Here is an 18,542-nt window from a genome sequence, read left to right on the forward strand (position 1 = left end):
GACAGTCAGGGCTCCACAGATAAACCCTATCTCGAAAAACAAGCAAGCAAACAAAAGAATCTGTAGGCCAGCAAAATGGCTCAGTGAGGTGGGTGGCTCAGTGGAGAGAAAGCACTTGCCTTGCAAGCCTGATTACCTGAGTTCAATTCTTAGATTCCAAGATGATGGAAGGTGAGAATCAACTCTTTTTTTTAAAGATTTATTTATTTGTTATACATAAGCACACTGTAGCTGTCTTCAGACACACCAGAAGAGGGCATCACATCTCATTACAGATGGTTGTGAGCTACCATGTGGTTGCTGGGATTTGAACTCAGGACCTCTAGAAGGGCAGTCAGTGCTCTAACCGTTGAGCCATCTCTCCAGACTCTTGAACGTTGTCTTCTCTCTATTGCTGATGCCAAGAAGTGCTTGCTGACAGGAGCCTGATTCAGCTGCCAGAGCCTTACTTATACAGATGCGGGTGCTTGAAGCCAAAACCATTGGACTGTTCATAGGGACCCCAATGGAGAAGTTAGGGGAAGGACTGAAGGAGCTGAAGGGGCCTTATTTGTCATTAATGGGAGGGGAAGCCCTTGGTCTTATGAAGGCTCAATGCCCCAGTATAGAGGAATGCTAGGGCAGTGAGGCTAGAGTGGGTGAGTGGGTGAGTGAGAACCCTCGTAGAAGCAGGGTAAGGGGAGATGGGATAGTGGGTTTGCAGAGGGGAATAAATAAAATATCCAATTAAAAAAATAAAGTTGTCTTCAGACCTCTAAACCCACAGCATCACACACAAACAGCCATACTGACACGGACGTGCACACAATCACATCAAAAAAGTAAAAATTTTAAAACAGAAAAAAAAGTAACAGACAAAAAGAACACTTAGACCATGGTGGCTAAGTGTTAGCAGTTAACAGACACTAATTATGTTAGCACACACTAACTGGGACTATTTACATTTAAGATATGAATCCATTCAGCTCTTTGGCTTCTAGTTCATATTCTTTCTATCTAAACACACATCCCATTATCCATATTGACCCCCAACAAGCCAGCTTTCATCCTGGATCTTAACCCCAGTAGTTTTTGCCTTCCCTGAATCCAGACGCACAGGGCCAATTTCCTGACCTTGGGTCTGTTTTGATATTGTTGACTCTTTGAACACTGAGGAGATTGGGGATAGCCTTAGGACTGGTCTAGTATATAGAAATCTTGGGTGGACTTTTCCCTTAGTTTGAGATGATTCTAGGAGCTTCTTTCTCTACCCCTAAACTGTTTGACCCCTTCCCTGGAAGATCAAGGCAGGGAAGGAAAGGGAGGGCTAGGGAGAGACAGCAGTTTTGTCAGCACAAGATAAGGGCATTTTATGACTACACAAAGAGAGGAAATTGCAGTTGCAAAGAATGTGGGAAAGGTTAACACTGAGACACCAGAGCAAAAGTCAGGAGACAACTGGATGTGATTGGTCCATACCTATAATCTCAGAAACGCAGGAAACTGAAACCAAAGTCCCAGGAGGAGTTACAAACCAGTCTGCAGAGCTTGTTAAGGAAAAGAGAGAGAATGAGAAAGCAAGAGAGGGAGAAAGTCAGAGCGCTAGGAAGAAACCAAAACAGAAAAACAGAAAGGGAAAGAAAGAAAGAAAGAAGCCAGAGGGCAGGAAGGTAGACGCTGCAAGCAGATGCCACTTGCTTATCATGAATGATCTTCACAGAGGCGGTCTTCTGACTGAGAACAGCACGGTCCTTGGCAGGTATGTATCCCTTCCTGTAAAAGGACTCAAGATGAGAGTTTTAAGGGCAAAGCCTGGGTTCACTCTACTCACATAGCTTCACTCGAAGCACTTCTGCTTTTTCTAACTACTATGTTTGGGCTTTATCATATAGGGGTTTTATTATTATTATTTATTACATATAAGTACACTGTCAGTCTCTTCAGACACACCAGAAGAGGGCATCAGATCTCATTACAGATGGTTGTGAGCCACCATGTGGTTGCTGGGATTTGAACTCAGGACCTCTGGAAGAACAGTCGGTGCTCTTAACCACTGAGCCATCTCTCCAGCCCCGTATCATATAGTTTTTGCAAAAAAGTTTCAATGCTAAACCATTCTGATTGCTCTCAGCAGGTAACTGCAGCTTTTACTTTGGGTAAAACCTTGCTGCCACTGAGGTCTGGTGACTACTGTCAGTTCTTCTCTTTCTATCTCCTGCCTTTAGTCTCCAAAGCTGTGTCCTTTCTCCTATTTACAGCAAAGGCTTCTGGTTGCACTTGATTCTTTTATCTTTTCCTCATTTCCTATGAATTCTTATGTCATCCATTTTTTTTTTCCTGTGTGGCAGCATAGTAAATGTCTGTTTAAATGATTTCCTGGGCCTGTGGTGGTTTGACTATGCTTGGCTCAGGGAGTGGCGCTATTTGGAGGTGTGGCCTTGTTGGAGGGAGTGTGTCACTGTGGGCGTGGGCTTTAAGACCCTTGTCCTAGATGCATGCAAGCCAGTCTTCTCCTGTTTGTCTCCGAATATGATGTAGAACTCTCATCTAACTCCTGCACTATGCCTGCCTGGACACTGCCATACTCCCACCTTGATGATAATGGACTGCACCTCTGAACCTGTAAGCCAGCCCCAATTGAATGTTGTTCTTATAAGACTTGCCTTGGTCATGGTGTCTGCTCACAGCAGTAAAATCCTAAGTAAGACAGGGCCACTGGCAGGGTTTTCTCTGATTTTTGTTGTTGTTTTGTCTTGCTAGCATTAAGGTCTCATGTATCTCAGACTGGCTTGAAACTTACTGTGTAGCCCATGGATGGCCTTGAACTTCTGGCCCTCCTGTCCTCACCCCTGGAATACTAAGATTACAGGTGTATGCCATCATGCCTAACTTTGGACACTATCACCTTCAGCAGTTGCAGTCTAGTACCTTTGTATACTTTTCTCTAATATTTTCCTTAACTTAGAAAAATTCCAAGTAAATATCCTTGTACAGGGATGGGTAAGATCTCAATAGTTTTTTCTTTTCTTTTCTTTTTTTTTTTTTTTTCGGAGCTGGGGACTGAACCCAGGGCCTTGCGCTTGCTAGGCAAGCGCTCTACCGCTGAGCTAAATCCCCAGGCCCTCAATAGTTTTTTCTAATTTAACCCTTCTATGGGTCTCTGGACATAGAACCTAGATATTATACTTTTGTAAGATCATAACCCTCACCAAACAAGTCACTAAGTGTGGTGGTTTGAATATGCTTGGCCCAGAGAGTGGCACTATTAGGAGGTGTGGCCTTGTTGGAGGAAATGTGTCACTGTGGGAATAGTCTTTGAGACCCTCCTCCTAGCTGCTTGAATGACAGTCTTCTCCTGGCAGCTTTCAGAAAAAGATATAGAACTCTCAGCTCCTTCTCTAGCGCTGTGTCTGCCTGCATGCTGCTGTGCTTCCTGCTATGATGATAATGGACTAAACCTCTGAAACTGTAAGGCAGCCCCAGTTAAATGTGTACTTTTATGAGAGTTGCTGTGGTCATGGTGTCTCGTCCCAGAAATGGAAACCCTAAGACACTAGGTATTTACCAAGGGTATGAAATAGTCATGACATGCTTGTGGACTCATTTTACAGTTACCTGCTGAACCCATACCATGTCAGATGCTGTTGTGAGTATTTGTATCTGTGAAGAGTGGAAAAGTCTCTGCTGTCTGTAATGTTTTTTTTTTTCTGCTTTCTTCCTTTTTTGTCTTCTTAATTGTATGTGAGCCCACAAGAACTCATGTGTACCATCTGATGAAATTTCAAGCAGAGGGCATCAGATCCCCAGAAGCTGGAGTTACAGATAGTTTGGAGTCACTGGGAACTTAATGGAGTGCCTCTGCAAAACCAGAAAGCATTCCTCTTCACTGAGCCATCTCGCCAGTCTTTGTTTTATTTTTGATACAAGGTTTTACTACATAGTGGAGATGTCCTCAAACTCTTGCTCTTTCTGTTGTACCCTCTTTAATACTGGGGTTATGGAAGTGCAGGACCATGACTGCTCCTGATCCTTTTGTTCTTGAAGGTTTTGATCTAGCATGGATGGAAGGAAGAAATATATAGTAAAGAAAATACATGAGGAGTGGAGAGATCAGTGTTTGGTGGTTAAGAGCTCTTCCAAAGGACCTAGTTTTGATTCCTAGCAACCACATGGAGGCGCACAACCATTTGTAAATCCAGTTCCAGTGGTTCCAATGCCTTCTTCTGGCTCCTGAAGTCTCCAGGAATGCACATAGTGCATAGACATATATGGTGGCAAAACAACCAAGAGAAGAAAATAGCTGAGAAGACATGGAATGGGGGGATGAACATTGAAGTTGCCTAAGGATAAAGGAGGAGCTAGGAGTTCCCTTAGGAAGCGGGAGAGGAGAATGTGGGTGCATATAACCAGGATGCATTGTTTATGTGTATGACATTGTCAAAGAATAAATAAAAGATAGTCTATCAAAAGACGAGCACAAGAGAAATGGCTGGAGAAATGGCTCAGTGGTTAAGAGCATGTACTGCTGTTCCAGAGGACCTCAGTTCAGTTCCCAGCACACACTGGAAAGCTCACAACTGCCTGTAACTCTAGTTCCAATAGATCTCATGCTCTCTTCTGGCTTCTATGGGTACCTACACTCATTTGCATATACCCCCCACAGATATTGATGGATACACAAAATTAAAAATAAAAATATTTTAAAAAGAAAATAGTGAGATGACTATACAGTATATCAAAAAGTGCAAGATGTGGATAAAAAATAGCAGGGGGACACGAACAAGGGATATGATATTTTAGTATGAAAATATAAAAATAAAAGGCTTATTATTTTGAAAGTTAAATATAAAAATATTAAAAAGAAAAAGACCTGAGTATGGTGGTATATGTCTTTATTCACAGAACGTGGGCAGGGGGTTAGAAGCAGAGGTATCTCTGGGAGTTTGAGGCCAGCCTGGTCTACATAGCAACTCAGGCCAGCCTGAACTATGTAGACCCTGACTCAAAAAATTAAAAAGAAATAAAACTAGAAAGGAAATAATAGATGCTGCTAAAAACAGAAAATATAGAGAAGGAGAAAGGAGACTGAGAGCACTCAAAGGAGGAATTATACATTTATTTTCATTTTTGGGAACAGTCCTGGGGTCTGATGGCCCAATGTTATATGTCTAGCTTAATTAGTTTTAAATATGGTGATCACTGTGGGCCTTGTGGAGATGGTGACAACCAAGCCAACATGACAAGAGAAGCAAAAGGCCAGCCATGGAAATGCTGGACTTCAGGAGAAGTCAGTGTTCCAGGCAGAATGAGTACTAGGCACTGGGGCATGAAAGTAAAGGAAGAAAAGGTGAAGGTGGTGGGAGGTGAGGACACGGAGATGGCAGGGGCAAAGTCTGCGTAGGATTTTTTATTAGGTATCTATTGCTATGTAATAGGTGTAATAAATTACTTGAAGACTTAGCTACTGTGAACTGGGCTGGGACAGAGGATAACTCAAAAAAGTGCTTGCCTCACAAGCATGAAGACCTGACTTCAATACCCAGAACCTATGAAGTGACATGGTATGGTGGCATGGGCTTGTAATACAAGCACTGGGGAGACAGAGAGAGGTAGATTCCTTGGAGCTGATTGCCATCCACAGTAAGCTACAGGCAAAGTGACTGTCTCCAATGCCAGCTAGGCAGCTCCTATATGACTTTGCTTCTTTATTGATGTTATAAAACCATGACCAAAAGCAACTTGGGGACAAAGGGGCTTTTTTTATCTTACAGTTTATAGCTGCTCATGGAAGGCAGTCTGGCTAGGGACTTAAGGCATGAACCTGGAGGCAAAAACTGAAGGAGAGATCATAAAGGAATGTTGGCTACTTGGTTGTTCTCATAGCTTGCTTAATTTTTTTAATACAACCCAGGCCCATCTGTCCAGGAGTGGCACCATGAACTGTGCGCTAGCCCCTCCCACATCAATCATCAATCAAGTAAATATCAGACTTGCCTACGTGCCAATATGATGAAGGCATTTTCTCAGTTGAGGTTATCTTCCCAAGTGACTGTAGCTGTGTCAAATCAACAAAAATCTAATTACTCATAGCTCTTGGGAAACCTAGTCTGAAGTTGTCTGGCCTACATACAAAGGAAAGGAGAAAGGAAAAGAAACTGCACACAAATTTAGGAGAGCGGTTCATACGGAAGCTTCTAACTTTGGTTCTCAAGAGGCTATATGGTTTTGTTTGGGGAGGTTAGTTTGTTCTATTGATTTGGTTTTCTTTTAAAGACAGGGTCTCATTTGTATCTGTTGCTAAAGCTGGCTTTGAATTCAGTATGTCACTGAGGATAACCAGGAGCCCATACCTCCCAAGAGATGGAGTTACAGGTGTGTAGCAACACGTTAGATTTATGTGATCCTGGAGCTCAGACTCAGGGCTCCATGCATGCTAGGCAAGCACATTACCAAATGAGAAACATGCCCAATCTCAAGAGATTGTAGTTATCTGACTGAAGTATCCACTTCAAAGTGTCTTACATGGTCAGGAAGGTGTGGTTGCTAGCTGGTCCAGGAAGAGAAAAGATGAGAAAAGGTTAGGTTTCATTTTCTTATTAGGGTTGTCAGATCCTGGGATGCTCTCTTGCCCTCCTTCCCTTCCTCTTTTTCTCTTCTGAGTGGGGTTTGAGATAGGTAGCCCAGATTGGCTTCTATGCAGCCAAGGCTGATCTCGAAATCCTCGTCTTCCTTCCTCCACTTTCACCTCCAAGGACTAGATTACAAACACATGCCAACTGTCTGTCTGTCCTGTCTTTCTTTCTGTCTGCCCTTTCTTTCTTCCTTTCTTTCCAAAGATTTATTTATTTTATTTATATGAGTACACTGTAGTTGTCTTCAGACACACCAGAAGAGGGCATTAGATCCCATTACAGATGGGTGTGAGCCACCATGTGGTTGCTGGGATTTGAACTCAGGACCGCTGGAAGAGCAGTCAGTGCTCTTAACCATCTCTCCAGCCCCTTCCTTCCTTCCTTTCTTTCTTTCTTCCTTTCTTATCTTACTATGTAGACCAGGCTGGCTTCACCTTGAATAAGCCTTGGCCTCTTGAGTGTTGGAATTACAGTCATGAACCATCACACCTGGCTTCACCTTGTTTTAGTACTCAAACCATGCCTGGCTTACTCCCCAGCAACCAATCCAAGAGAGGAAGGCAGGAACCACAGGTCTCTATGGCCTCACCTAATATGTCACACGCCACTACTTCCGCATTATTAATTATTATTAAGTTAACGAAAAAACAATAATAGAAACTGTGAGACTATAATCTTCAGGTAAGGGAATTAGTTTCAATAAATTGCTAGAAAGCAGGCAAACTGGTAAGAGCCAGGGCAAATTAAGTAGTTCTCTTAGAAGAAACCGTTCTCTTAGAGGACACGATACACTGTCTTGGAGGAGAGTGAATTTAAGGCTAAGGAGATTTACTCTTATCCTGAAGTCAGAATGGAAAGATTTAACTCCGCAGCATGCAAGCTAGACTGTGGGGGAAGGGGAGCAAACCTAAGAACAGAGAAGTCAGACTGCCCTATGGTCAGGAAGATCCAGGGTTGAGTCAGACGGTTCAGCTCCTACAGAGATGAGTACAATTGACTACTGCAGTCACTTTGAAGTGAAGTCACGGTGGACACTATCAAGACAACCGAGGGTAGGGTGGCCTGGAACAGGGTTCTTTTGTTTTTGTTTTTTTGGAGATACAGTATCTTGCATATCAGGCTGGCCTCGAAATTCCTACTGAGGATGACCTTGAACTCCTGATCCTTCTGTTGATAAATTTGAAGGTGACTCGGTAAGACTCCCATCTAAAGAGAAAAAGATGGAGCTTTACTGGCTGACATACTTAAGGGTGCTCTGAGAGGTGAGAGAGCAGTATTTTCCTGCAGTTGTTTCGTCGACAGGGATGGGATTTGAATTCAACCTTGCGTGTGCTTGACAAGTGATCTACTACTGAGTTACATTCCCAGCCCTTGTTTGAATTTACTATCATTGTAATAATTCAGATGTAATTCTCAGAGATAGAAGAGCACACCCCAGGGCCTGGGACTCAGATGGCTTAGTGGGTAAGGGCATAGCCACCAACCTGAGGACATTAGTTCTTCCCTAGAACCCACATGCAAGTTGTCCTCTGACCTCACACAGTAAACCAATGCAATAATTTTGAAAAAGATTGCATTAGAAGGGACATTATGTTAGCAAAAGTTTTAAGAGTCAAATATATTTCTTTTACTTCTTTTCCAAGTTCCTTTTCATCAAGTGCAGCATTAGTTAACTAGACAGATGGTACTCATGATCGTCTCCTTTTAAATATACACAATCCATCTTACTCCACTAGCCATTAATTCCTGAAATCTAAATATACGTTTATCTGACCACCTTACACGCATATAGCACGATCACCACTTGCTGTACAGTCTTTTTCTGTGTCTTTTCCATCTTCGTTCTATTATTTCTCTTTCTTCACAAATTAAATCTCTCACTCTTTGTCTCCCTTTCTTGTCATTCCTTCCATTTTCCTCTATTTGGAAACAACCGATTCTATAATATCAGTTTACTTTTTTGTCGGGTAGGGGATACTGGGATAATTATTTTCTCCCGGTCTCAGTTTCCCCTGTAAAGTGGCACTTAATAGATGTGTCCTGCCTTCCAGGGTTTTCAAAATGACAAGGAATATGTTAGATACCTAGCAGAGTCCCTGGTAACCGATATGCTGGGGCCCTTTTCCCCTGGCTTTTAATCTTCTTACCTGTATTCCCCTACCCCACCCTCACTCCAGAGTCCAGGTAAAAGCTGTGTGTTGGGGGGGAAAAAGTCCTGGATGCTAAAAGAGGAAATGCTGGAGTTGGGGGCGGGGACTGAGAAGTGACCTGTGCGCATGTGCAGCCGCTGGGTCAGGCTCTGGCTTGGAGCTGGGGAGGCGGGGTGGGGGGGTGGGGGGGGTCGGGCTGCATAATGAGGACTGGGGGTTTTTTGGATGCCCCCTTCCGGCTCCGCGAGACGGCGGGACCTTGGCGGTCCCCCGAGCGAGCGCGACGCTAATCGAGGGCTGCTCGGCTCGAGAGGTAGGTTGGAAGATGGCGGAGTGGGAAAGAAGGAGGGGCTCTGCCGGGCGGGAGCAGAGTTCGGGGGGGAGGGGGGGACATGGCCTGAGGCCAGTGGCTGGGCGCGCCCGGGAAGCTGGCGGACTGCACTGGTTGGCTTTTTTTTTTTTTTAAAGTCCTGACGTGGATGCACTTGGTTCCGGTCTTCGAGTTTTCTCCAAAGGGACTGTCCTGCCTGGGAAGGCCAAGGGAGGGAGAGGGAGGGAGACATAGTGACTTCCGTTTCCTTCTCCTAGGCCGGGGCCCGCCGCCCAGCAGAGTTGTGTTTTTCCTGATCGGGGCTCGGGCCGCCCCTCCTCCGGGACCCTCCCCTCGGGAACCGTCGCCCGCGGCGGTTAGTTAGGACTGGATTGCTTGGCGCGGTGGGTACAGCTCTTGTGGGTTTCTCACCCTCCCCTCCTCTCCCTCTGCTCCCCTCCCCTCCCTTTCCTCTCCCCTCTCCTCTCCCCTCCCCTCCTTCCCCTCTGCTCTGCTCTTCCCTCCCTCCTTCTCCTCCCCCTCCCTCGTCCTTCTGAGTCCCTCCTCCTCCCCTCCTTCCTTCTCCCCCTTCTCCCCCTCCTTCCTTCTCCCCCTTCTCCGTTTCCCTCCCTCCTTTTCTTTCCCTCCTTTTCTTCCCCCTCCCTTCCGCTTGGGCTAGCTCTGTTTAGTTGGGCGGGAAGGCCGCGCCCGCCCTAGGGGAATGCTGGCCTGGGCTCCCTGTCCAGGTTCCCGGGATTGCCCCCTGGAAGCCGTGGGTAGGGTGGCTGGCTTCAAGCCTTCAGGTCAGCCTCCTTAAACTTCGTGACACCTAAGGTAAATCTAGTTAAATAATTACAAAAAAAAAAAATACGATCAACCTCCCTGCCCTCCGAATCTGATGCCTTGTATGGGGCAGGGTGGTGTGTCTCTGGCAAGGGTGGTATGAACCCAAAAGAATGAGGGCCAGAGAGCTTCCAGAGGAGGAAATAGCTGGTCATTTTTGCCTCTCTTTGTCACCTTGGTCACTTCCCCAGCATATTTCTGAAAGAAAAAAAAATGTCACTTTGACTTTCAGTTTCATTATTTTAACTCCACAGTTTACTTGAATTGTGGGGTATTTTTCTTTTAAGCAAGGGGAGTAGTGATTGCTGAAACTAAGCAGTGGCTCTCCCCATCTAAAAAGGAAAGCATTAATGGAAGCCTTGGGGAAAACAAACATCAGATTTTAATAATCTACTACTTTGCCTTCAAGTACAGTTATAACACTACTTCTGACATCCCATCTATACCTTAATAGTGAACAAGTTGTAGAAATAGACCAGAAACTGCTATTTCTCGTTTTCTCCTTAATGGGATTTTTTTTTTAGTCAGTTCAAGAGAACACTGTTAAGAGCCGGCCATCTTAGACTTATACCATTTTTGAGTTGGGAAGGATCTCAGCTCAAACTCTTTTGTTTTACTAAGCAGAAACTAAGGCTCAGGATTTCATGACTTGTCTAAGGTTACCATGCCAGTTAGATTAGAACTTGGTTTCTGGCTTCCTGGCCACCACACTCCTGTTGCTTCATGTAAGCTCTAAACAAATATCTTAGTATATTCTATTTAACATTTATGTCTAGCATAATACTACTTTGTCTCAATGTCTGCACCATTTTCAGTGTACTGAACATGTATGTGAAGATTGTGCCTGGGATTGTTTTCCCCCATAACTTATGAATGGAAAACATTTTAGGCCAGATAGATTTATAGCTACAGACACAGAAACAGAAGCTTAGATCTGTCTGGATTGGGTCACATGGATCCTTGAAAGAGATACAGAAAAAATGCTAACCCTGGTTACTTCCAAAGAAGAGGAATGAAAACCTTTGCTTTTCTCCTGTGCCTTGTATGTTTGGATATTTTCTAATAAACACGTTTGATTTTATTCCCAAAAGTTTTAAAGCTGACATAGAGGTATATCAACATAAGTATTTGCAATCAGTATTTATGAACATCCATTTATCAATGATTTTTATTGTAAAATCCAGTATGGCTTATGCTGTTTTAACAGAACAGGATCAATTACTTGAGTGTTTGTTTCTCTTTTGGCTTTCACCAATTGTTCTGTATTCATGTGAAATGGTAAAAAGGTTAGTCTTTATTTTATTTGAAAAAAAAATACATATGGTGAGCCTCCCGATGATCAAATAGTATAGCAAACTATGAAACTCACACATCAAATTTGTCATATAGATAAATCTGACTCACAGAATCTTTTGGGATTAAAGTTACTTTAAAAAAGTTATGCATGTAAAAATTTTATTGGTATATGTAGTTCAGTATAGTAGAGTAAATACTTGCTTAACATCTATAGGGCTCTGGGTGTGATTTTTTTTTTTGAGCATATCAAAGAAAATGTTAAAATTCGATCAAAATGTATTATGTAATTTGTGAAACTAAAATAACCTGCTATTTTGTACAATGACGATACACCAGTAGAAGAAAGGAAGGGGAAAGAAAGCTAGATGTGATGGCTTCCTTCCATCTATAATCCCAACACTGTGCAGTCAGTGCGGGAGAATTGCAAATCCAAGTCGGCCTGGGCTATGTAGTGAGACCCTGCCTCACAAACAAAGTTGGGTAGGACAGTTGACTCTGTGTAAATGCCCTGGCTGCTCTTTCAGAGGACTGGAGTTCTATTCCCAGCACTCACACATCTGCAGCTCCAGTCCCAGAGGATTCAATGGTGCTTTTGGCTTCCATGAGCACTGCATGCATGTGATACACATATATGCATGCAGGCAAATACCCATACACGTAAAATAATAAAACAGAGTCAGGGCTCACACTTGTAACCTGTGCATTTGGTAGGAAGAGGATCAAGAGTTCAGAACCAGCTTGGGCTACATCATATCCTGTATAAGCAGAATCAGAATCAATAAAACTTTTATATTGTGTGGCATTGTTTGGTACTTAAGTGTTTGGTTTTTGTGCCCTCATTATCACTCCTCAGACATGTTATACAGTTTTTTTTCTAGGATCCAGGATCCCTTTTTTTTTTTTTTAGAGCTGGGGACTGAACCCAGGGCCTTGCCTTAGTAGGCAAGCGCTCTACCACTGAGCTAAATCCCCAACCCCCATGTTATACAATTTTAAAAATGGTAAATGTTTTGGGTTGGAGGTAAAAGCCTCAAAGGATTTGGGGGTGTGCATCAGTCCAGCATAGTATACCCTAGGCTCTGAAGTCAGTATCTAAAGAAAAAAGACTGGACATATCCCCACCCTTGAATTCTGTACTCTCATTGACAGAAAGGCTAATGAAGACTTAGGTGAAAGATGAATTGCTCAGAGTTATCTTGTTTATTGTTAACAGACTGTCTTAGTCTAGAACTCCTGTAATTAATTGTATTGCTTTCTAGTGCATTCAATGAGACCAAGTAAAATAACAAAGTTATGCTAGCTAAAAGTTAGACATATTTTAGTGGGCAAGCATTTTACTTCATGTGGCAGCTAATTCAGTAGAACACTTACAGTTTTGACACAGATATCCCCCTTAACTTTCATTTTGTACATTTATTTAGTATATTCTCTGTATTTAATGATTGGAGACTAAATATAACATAATGAGATTTCACTGGTTTTGCTTAATCTAATCGTCTAGTACTAAGTGCTGGGGGGGAGCTAAGGTTTAGAAAATAAACATCTATTGAGTACTTATTATGTGCTAGACACTGCACTGTGGTATGGGTCTAAAGATGACTACATACTACATATAGTGATACGCATTTGTAATTTTTGAACTTGGCAAATTGAGGCAGGAAGGTAACATTTTCCAGGACACCCTGGGCTACATATTGAGAGCTCCCATCTTAGAAAAAAAGCACTAAAGGATGAATATGTTAAAGTGCCCTTGTTATTTTGAGGCAAGAAGATTATAAGCTGTCCATTCTTAAAGTTTATCTCCAGTAATCTGTTAATAGTGTTATGTAAGCTGTTAGCATTGTTTAAGGTCATTGTGCATGGCTATTTGAGAAGACAAGTGGTATTAGAAAATGAGAGATTGGGGTTGGGGATTTAGCTCAGTGGTAGAGCGCTTGCCTAGCAAACGCAAGGCCCTGGGTTCGGTCCTCAGCTCCGAAAAAAATGTCTAATATGTAAAGAAAATGAGAGATTAATGTCAAACTTAATAAATAAATAAACATATACAGTGGAAAATATCCTGAATTGGATGCCATGAAACTTTTTTGCGGGGAGGGAGGATCTTGGCTTTTTTTCCACTTAGACTCAGCATCTCCATGTTTCTTTAATTTTTCACAAAAATATGCTTATTCTATTTCATTGAGAACATAAAACAGGTGTTTTGATATTTTAAATTAAAAAGCCATATTCTAGAAAATGTGTGATGTCTTAGGTGGGACAGAAATCTAGGGCCCTGTTCCTTGATACTTCTTTCTCAAGTTCTGCTGTGAACTATTCCTGTGTCAAAAAAGTCTTTCAAGGTATAAGCCTTATTCTATACCTATTTGTCTATAGAGATCTGAACTCTTGACTCCAAAGATTCAAAATTAATTCAATTTTTAATTTTTTTATTTTCTTGAGACAGGAATTGTCTGAGCAGCCCTAGCTGCCCTGAAATACTCTCTGTAGATCAGGCTGGCCTTGAACTTACTTATCTACCTGTCTGTGACTCCCAAGTGCTGGAATTAAAAGCATGCGCCATCCCAGCCCCGCTCTTATGTTTTATTTCGCTTCTGGGCCAAGGTCTTGCTGTATAACTCTGCTGGCAAGTTCATGTAGGAATAGGCTTGAGCAGAAGGATTGAGCTTTTCTGTTTGTTTTACTGGGGTTTTTTTGCAGAAGGATCTCGAGTCGGGTTGTAAGAACAGCTGGGCAATAGTGAGACCATGTCATTTTTTTTCTTTTTCTTTTTTTTTCTTTCTTTTTTTTTTTTTTTCCGGAGCTGAGGACCGAACCCAGGGCCTTGCGTTTGCTAGGCAAGCGCTCTACCACTGAGCTAAATCCCCAACCCCCATGTCATTTTTTAAAAAAGCCTTATATGTGTTATATTTTAAAGAGCAAAACTGTAAGAACAAGGTGGAAATAGAAACCTTAGTAACATGGATCATACTTTACTTTTTGAGATAGATGGGGCCCTGATATATGTCTTCAGGGTGACCTTCAACCTCCCCTTGCCTTACTCAGGCTTCAGTTTCCTGAGTGCTAGGATTACAGGTGGATGCTGTCACACCCAGCTTTCATTCGTTTAATTGTATATATTTAATAATAACTATTATTGTTGTTGTTGTTATTGTTGTTGGCATTTTGAGGCTCAGAGTATTTATTCTCTGTGTAGTCCTGGCTGTCTTGGTGTTCACTATGTAGATGAGGCTGGCTTTAAACTCACAGAGGTCCTCCTGCCCCTGCCTCCTGAGTGCCGACATTAATCCCAGCTCTCTGGCATTTAATTTTAATCACTGTTTTTGGAAGTCTCAATGGCAGTTGCTGGCCTGTTCTGTTTTGTCTTGTAGGTGCAGAATCGGAGGATTCAAAGGGGGAAGAAGCAAGCTCAGGGGTTTGAGATTAAGAGAATTTTTGGCAGCTCAGAAATGGTGGGCAAATAATAAGTTTGTGGAGATAGTATCAAATATCAAAGCTTGGATACTGAACTGTCTTTCATATATCCCCATATGGTGACTCACACCTTTAATCCAAGCACTTGGGAGGCAGAGGCAGGAGGATCTCTTGAGTTTGAGGTCAGCCTGGTCTACAGAGTGAATTTGGGGCCAACCAGAGCTATCCAACATAACGCCTTTTCTCAAAAAGACATTGGCTGTCATATTATATGTACTTCTTCGTAATAATTATTAACTCAGGATTCTTCAGTTAAGAGTACTTGCTGTACTTCTACAGGACTCGAATTCTTAATCTTTATTTTAGCTTCCTGGTCTCGAGTGCTGGCATTATAGGCCTGCTATAGCCATGCCAGGTTAAGAGATGGTCTCACTGTGTAACTATGGCTGTACTCACTATGTACTGTACGTAGACTTGGTTAGTTTTGTATTTATGGTCAGTCTTCCCATTCCTGATTTTTGAGCACTGGTATTATATGCTACCATGCTTGACTAAGATTGAAAAATTTTAAAGACTATTTGGTTAAATGGAGAAAGGGTCTACTTCACAGATATCTGTACTTACATATGTAATTTATACTTTTATATTTCTATAATCATTTTATTGACTTGGAGTCTGTCCAGCAAGGGACACTACTGTAATTCCATTATTCATTTTGAACAGAGACAGGAAGACCTTGAACTCATAGGCAGCCTGAGCTACGTAGTAAACCCAGTGTCAAAGTGCATTCATTCCTGTGTCATCTGACTTTCCTGCTTTAGAACATTTCCCGAGCACAGAAAGGTTAGGAAGCCTCACATTCTTAGATACCTCAGTAGAGACGGCCAAGAATATCCACAGGACTTTCTTTGTAATTCTATTAGTCACAAGACCTGGGTTCCAATCTTTTCTCCTTTTTCTCTTTCCTTTGCCACATTATATATGATCGTAACTGCCAGTCAGAACCACAGTTTGCACATTTTATGCATGAAAGCTATGAGCATGTTCTATCAGTTAAATCAAATATCACGTATCAAAACATTCTAAATTTTAAAAGTGCATTAACAAATGTTAGTTATTATCAAAGGAAACATGGTAGAAGAAAAGAGGACAGGATATAGACACTAACCATGTTTAAATTAAGGTGATTTCTCATTTAATTTCATCACAGTTTCTGGATTAGAACAAATATTTACCTGCAGCTAAGCATTTAGCTATATTATGGCATCAAGGAAAATAAAAATTTCAAGATAGATAGTGTTTGGTACTCAGGGACATTAAATATGTGCTTTTAACTCTAGGTTATCTTTACTGAGGTAGATTACTTTGTCCGTTTATCAGTTAAAACCCAGACAGAGCTAGGCTTGGTAGTACATGCTTATTATAATACAAGCACTTGGTAGGTGAAGGCAGAAGGGTCAGGAGTTCTAGGCCAGGCTAGGATCCGGAGTATGTATTAAGTCAGACTTTCATGATAGCCTACCTTTAAAAAAATTAAATGAAAGTAAAACAAAGACAAGATGAACCTACCAAATGTTCTACTAGAGACAACAAAGTTGTTTTGTAAATAGAGAAGAATGATTTTATAGCGGGGTTGGGGGGGGGGAGAAAAAAAGAAGGCTCCTGTCAGGAAATTGTTTCAAAGACCTGGCATGGTGGTACACACTTGTCATCCTAGCACTCAGGAGACTGAAAGAGGAGGATCACAACTTTTGAGGCTAGCCTGTGCTACATATATAGTGTGACACTATCTCAAAAAAGGTAATGGGGACTGGAGAGATGGCTCAGTGGTTAAGAGCCCTGACTGCTCTTCCAGAGGTCCTGAGTTCAATCCCCAGCAACCACATGGTGGCTCACAACCATCTGTAATGAGATCTGATGTCCTCTTCTGGTGTGTCTGAAGACAGTATACAGTGTATGCATATACATAAAATAAATGAATATTTAAAAATAATTCCTAGTATGATCATAAAATAAAAATACTTTATTCCAGGGTCTAAGAGTACAGCCCTGGTAGAACATTTTCCTTGTATACATGGGCCTTGGCTTCTATCCCAAGGATTGAATATTATTATTATTATTATTATTATTATTATTATTATTATGAGAAATTTCTAGGGTGGGTTATGTAACCCATTTACCAAATCGTCCACTAAATGAACACCCAACAATGTAAATATTGTACCCTGATCACTGTCAGAATTCCTAGGGAAGTGCCCTAGAACTCACTATGTAGACCAGGCTGCCCTCAAATTCACAGATCTGCCTGCTGCTGTCTCAGTGGTGCTAAGATTAAAGGTGTGCATCACCAGGTCCTCCTAATTATTTTTTACAGGGCAATAAATGAACGGTTAGAGATGAGTTAAAAATACTATTCAACTCCAAAACGAATGAGCGAGATCCAAATGTGGCTTAGACCTTTAACACCAGCATTTTGTAAGGGAAAGCAGGGCATGTCGGAGGCCAGTCTGAGCTACATAGTGAGTTCTAGGCAAACCTGTTCTACCCAGTAAGATCCTAACTAGCTCAAAACAATAGATTCCCATCCCCTCCAATAAAGTAGCAATCAGAAAGTAACTGGTTTTGTGGCTGAGTTATTTCCATCTAACCAATGGATCAAAAGGCATTTGCTTCCTGGCAAGTGTCAGAAATGTGACCTGTCCATCACTGAGACTTTCTTTACCTTTATCTTCTGTCTCTTGTCTAACCTGATGGTCAACAATAACAACATCAATTTACAATTTCTCCTCTAGTATGTTTTCCTCCTAGACAGTAGCAAACTGGCAACAAATCTCAGGTAGCAAAATAAAGAACCTATCTTTTTTTTCTTCCTGTAATTTATGAAAAATTGTCTTCATTGGAAAGTGAAAACCTGCCAGTACAGGGTCTCAGTACTCAGTTAATTAGATTAATGTATTCACAGATGAAGCATTTTGACATGGATAGCAACCAGATGAGACTCTATTTGGTGGGTGGGATTGTACAATGGCTCTCTGGCAAATTAAGAGTCTACCTCCTTATTCTTTCAATTAGAATTCAGAATGCTTGCTGGATAAAATTTAAATGGTGAAAGAAGGAAACAAAAGAGAAGATAAATGAGTAATAGCGTTAGCCTGAGATACCTTATTTGGGCTGGAGGAGGAAGACTTTATGGCTTTATAGGTTGCAATCCATTGAGGGAGTCAGGGCAGGAACCTGGAGCTCAGCCTGCTTTCTGTTTTTACTAATTAATTTATTCACTTTAGATCCAATCACACCTCACCCCCCACAGATGGCTCAGCTGTTAAAGGCTAGGCTCACAACCAAAAATAAAAACGGTAGCAATTTTTTTTTAATGATAAGCTCTCATATTGTGGTCCAAGCTGGCTTGGAAATCACTGTATATCCCAGGCTCACTTTAAACTTTGAGCAGTTTCCTGCTTCAACCTTCTCAATGGGGAAATATACTTGTAAGTCACCATGCCTTGCAACAATAGAATTTGAGTGCATAACATCGGCATTTTATGCTTTTGTTATTGGGTTATATAGTTTTACATCACCATCATCATCATCATCACCACCACCATCATCATCATCACCACCATCATTATCATCATGATGCTGGGGCTTCCAGGACCTCATGCATGCTAAGTAGGCATTGTACCAATTAGTTATACCAAAGCCTTGTACCCAGCTCTTTCACTTAAGAGTGTCCTGACAATATGTATAATTTAGTATTTATCTAAAACCTGAGCTTTTGGGTTTTTTGTTGTTTGCTATGTTTCTGGGAATGGAATGCCCATGCATATTGGGCAAATGTTCTACCTCTGACTAAAATATCCCTGGTCCTTCAGTCTAGGGTTTGTGTTTTTTTTAATGTGTGTATGTTTTATAATATTTTGC

The 18,542-nt window shown here is 41.8% G+C and overlaps 1 protein-coding gene across 12 annotated transcripts in view; it reads left to right on the forward strand.

The window, feature by feature from the left end:
- Positions 1 to 1,515: 1,515 nt before the first annotated feature.
- Positions 1,516 to 18,542, forward strand: part of Xiap (X-linked inhibitor of apoptosis) — a 48,031-nt gene continuing 31,004 nt past the window's right edge. For 3 of the 12 annotated variants that reach the window (XR_015646428.1, XR_015646427.1, XM_087600630.1), the window contains exon 1: positions 1,516 to 1,738. Coding sequence is in view for 1 of the 12 variants with exons in the window: in XM_087600628.1 (XP_087456754.1) it covers positions 8,987 to 9,074 (88 nt within the window). In the remaining 11 variants the exon portion in view is untranslated. 12 annotated transcript variants of the gene reach the window in all.

The sequence above is a fragment of the Rattus norvegicus genome, chromosome X, assembly GCF_021556685.1.
Source record: "Rattus norvegicus strain SHRSP/BbbUtx chromosome X, alternate assembly SHRSP_T2T, whole genome shotgun sequence".
Lineage (NCBI taxonomy): Eukaryota > Metazoa > Chordata > Mammalia > Rodentia > Muridae > Rattus > Rattus norvegicus.